The sequence below is a fragment of the Belonocnema kinseyi genome, chromosome 5 (genome assembly GCF_010883055.1).
Source record: "Belonocnema kinseyi isolate 2016_QV_RU_SX_M_011 chromosome 5, B_treatae_v1, whole genome shotgun sequence".
Taxonomy (NCBI): domain Eukaryota; kingdom Metazoa; phylum Arthropoda; class Insecta; order Hymenoptera; family Cynipidae; genus Belonocnema; species Belonocnema kinseyi.
Genome location: NC_046661.1, coordinates 104310027 through 104312801, shown reverse-complemented (window position 1 = coordinate 104312801; position 2775 = coordinate 104310027). Strand labels below are relative to the sequence as shown.

General features: G+C 38.2%; 1 protein-coding gene across 1 annotated transcript in view; it reads left to right on the top strand.

The window, feature by feature from the left end:
- LOC117173814 overlaps nt 1-2775 on the top strand; it is an 88000-nt gene that overhangs the window by 58190 nt on the left and 27035 nt on the right. Inside the window, exon 2 of the mRNA XM_033362457.1 lies at nt 1423-1600. Coding sequence (XP_033218348.1) covers nt 1423-1600 — 178 coding nt within the window. The remainder of the gene's footprint in view (nt 1-1422; nt 1601-2775) is intronic.

The following is a 2775-nucleotide window of genomic DNA, read 5'->3' as shown; positions in this document are numbered from 1 at the left end:
CGCGATAAAAGTCAAAGGACGCCAGATTTGTATTCGGCGACCCCGAAAACCATAGTAAACCCGAGCTAACCTCAGAATACATGTTTAAGAGTGTCAAATCTCGCGAAAATACAGTTGGTGGGTAGTGGTGTTTCCTATATTTGTAGGGGGTGGTGGGGGTGGCTGGGGGGTGGAGGGTAGTCCGTTTAGCCTGCAATCGACTCGGGATACTTATAAAATACTACCATGATTTTTTCAGATTTTTTGGTCCAGAAATAAATTAGGCCAAAAACCGGCCTTACCGACCCTCCCCTTCCCTGGAAATCATTGATCATTCAATGATGTCCCTTTCCAACATTTTTGCAAGAGTATTAATAGTTATATTTCCGAAACCCCATATATTTTGAGGTTAAACTGTCATTGCACGTTGCGTTTCCAAACATCACTTTGTTACAAGCATGTTCTTACAATGGTGGCATAATGTTACCTGTTCCGCTTGTAACATGTTATTACTTTGAGTGAGAAATACATTATCACTAGGTGACCACCAAAGAAGTCACCATTGACTGTTTTTCTGAATCTTGTTATAACAATGTGACTATTCAGACTAGTAACTGTGTTTGCTGGGTAGTGTTGCATTCGAGCCAAGAACATTGGTTACCTTGCTCGAATTCACTCGGTTCCCAAAAGGTTTTTCGATATGCCCAACTCGGTAAATCTTTTGTTTTGATCTATTCGGATCGTCTCTTCATCTACTTATTTTTAATTTTGACTTCGTGAAAACGAGATAAGGCGAGACGATAATTTTGACAATTGAACAAGACTTTCTCGTTTAGTATTTTTCTCTTCAAATATAGCTCGAATGAAACACTAACGGGTATAAACTAGAAAAATACTAGACCTTATTTGAATCTAGTCTTGATACGTTATTCAGTTATTTCTTTTCAGGAGGGTGTTCGTTAAATTTGTCCATGAAAAATAGGATGAAAATCTCAACTTTGCGGTAACTTTAACGCTTTTTAAGCATTTTTACAAAGATTGTACATTTTCGATGTATTTTCTAATACATAATCCAACGAACACCTTGAGGATATTTTAAAAAATTTGGTTTACGGGTTCAGATTGTGATGGTTTACTATACCAATTTCTCAGTCTTTGACTTCGTCGCAGACACTATCAAATTTGTTGAAGCTTAGGGTTCTGAGCTGCAATTTTAGGCAAAATAGAAACAGTGTAGTCGTGAAATTTGACCCTGAAAAATCAGAAATGAATGAAGGCCCGTAACTTTATGTTAGCTTCAACTTTTTCCAAACAGTTGAACAGGTATCATTATTTACCTTTCTGAAACGAATAATCACTAATGGTTATGATCATTTATCCACTTAACACAAAAGTGCCCTGTTTGTGGAGAGTTTCTCATATATTAAGCTTTTATGTTTGCAGCTAATGTTGGTACATCGTCTGTTACGGTAATAATGATGTCTATGACCAATCCAGTACTTGACTGGTTGATTCCTCTGAACGAGACACGTTCAAGGCAAGGAGTGTTTGACGCTGCACTTCCTTTTGACCAAACTGAACACTTTTACTCTGTTTTACTCTACGCTACCCTTACAGGAATGTATAACCTTTCAGTTGTATCTTCTTGTGAATCATTTTTTTCAGCTGCGATATTTCATGCGTGTGGATTATTTAATATTGTCAGGTAAATATAATGTTGGCAACTATTTTTTATTTAATAAAAAGTCATATACATTAGGGGCCGTTCAAGTATTATGTTACGCAGTTTAGGTGTGTGTTTGGGGGAGCAGAGACCTTTTCAGTCCTCATTTTTCCTCGAAAAAGCTCGAAAATTGCGAATTCGAAAATAAGTAAGCTTCCGCGAGCATTAAACAGGCTTTCGCGATATCCTAAAACTCCCTTCGTGCTCCGTCAATCCAAGTTCTCGCCGAGGAAAACGAGGACTGAAAAGTTCTCTCCAACCTCGCGCATAATTCTATTTTTCGTGACAGAGGACGCAGAGAGGACTAGCCGGGTATTAGGATTTTTCCTCGGGATGGTTTGCCATGTATTACTACATGTAACATAGAGAAAGGGATTGTTGGAAGCCAATGTTATGCAATGCAACACTTTCTGTGCTTTCTAGATTAATGTATATTTCACAGTTACATAAATTTTTTTTTACAAAAATGCAACGTTTCGTAACATGCCGATAGGAAGGACATTAAGGAAGAATATAATAAAATTATTTGCAAAAAACAACTTGGATAAAGTTCCGAATAGGTGACCGTGACACTACGTTCACACTACGTACACTTATGTATTTTGACGCGCTGATTACGAAAATGATAGTAAAAATTGATGACTAGGCGATTTTCATGGTAAAATTGTCGAAAAACCATAAAAAATGTGGTTTTTTGCGTTTATCACAGCCAATATGCAAAATCTCGCAAAATGCTTTCCATCAAAGTTGCAGATCTTACAGAAATACACATTTTTTGTACAATACATTTTTTTGTACGTGGGATAGTTTTCGAGAAAATGAGTGATATCTCGATTTTTATGAAAAAAACCATAAAAACCATGGTTTTTTTGTTTTCGAGTGTTAACCGTCCCCCAGTGTCAGCAACCCGTCTTACTTTCCGTCTTACTTACCCGTCTTTCCTAAGTTTTTTCCGGTTCCAGTCACAGGGGTGCCTTCCCGCCCCCCCCTGACGCGTGGGAAAAGGGGCAGGGGTGTGACCTTACATTATTTCTGTGACCAGTCACAAGAGTGCCTTCCCGCCCCCACGACGC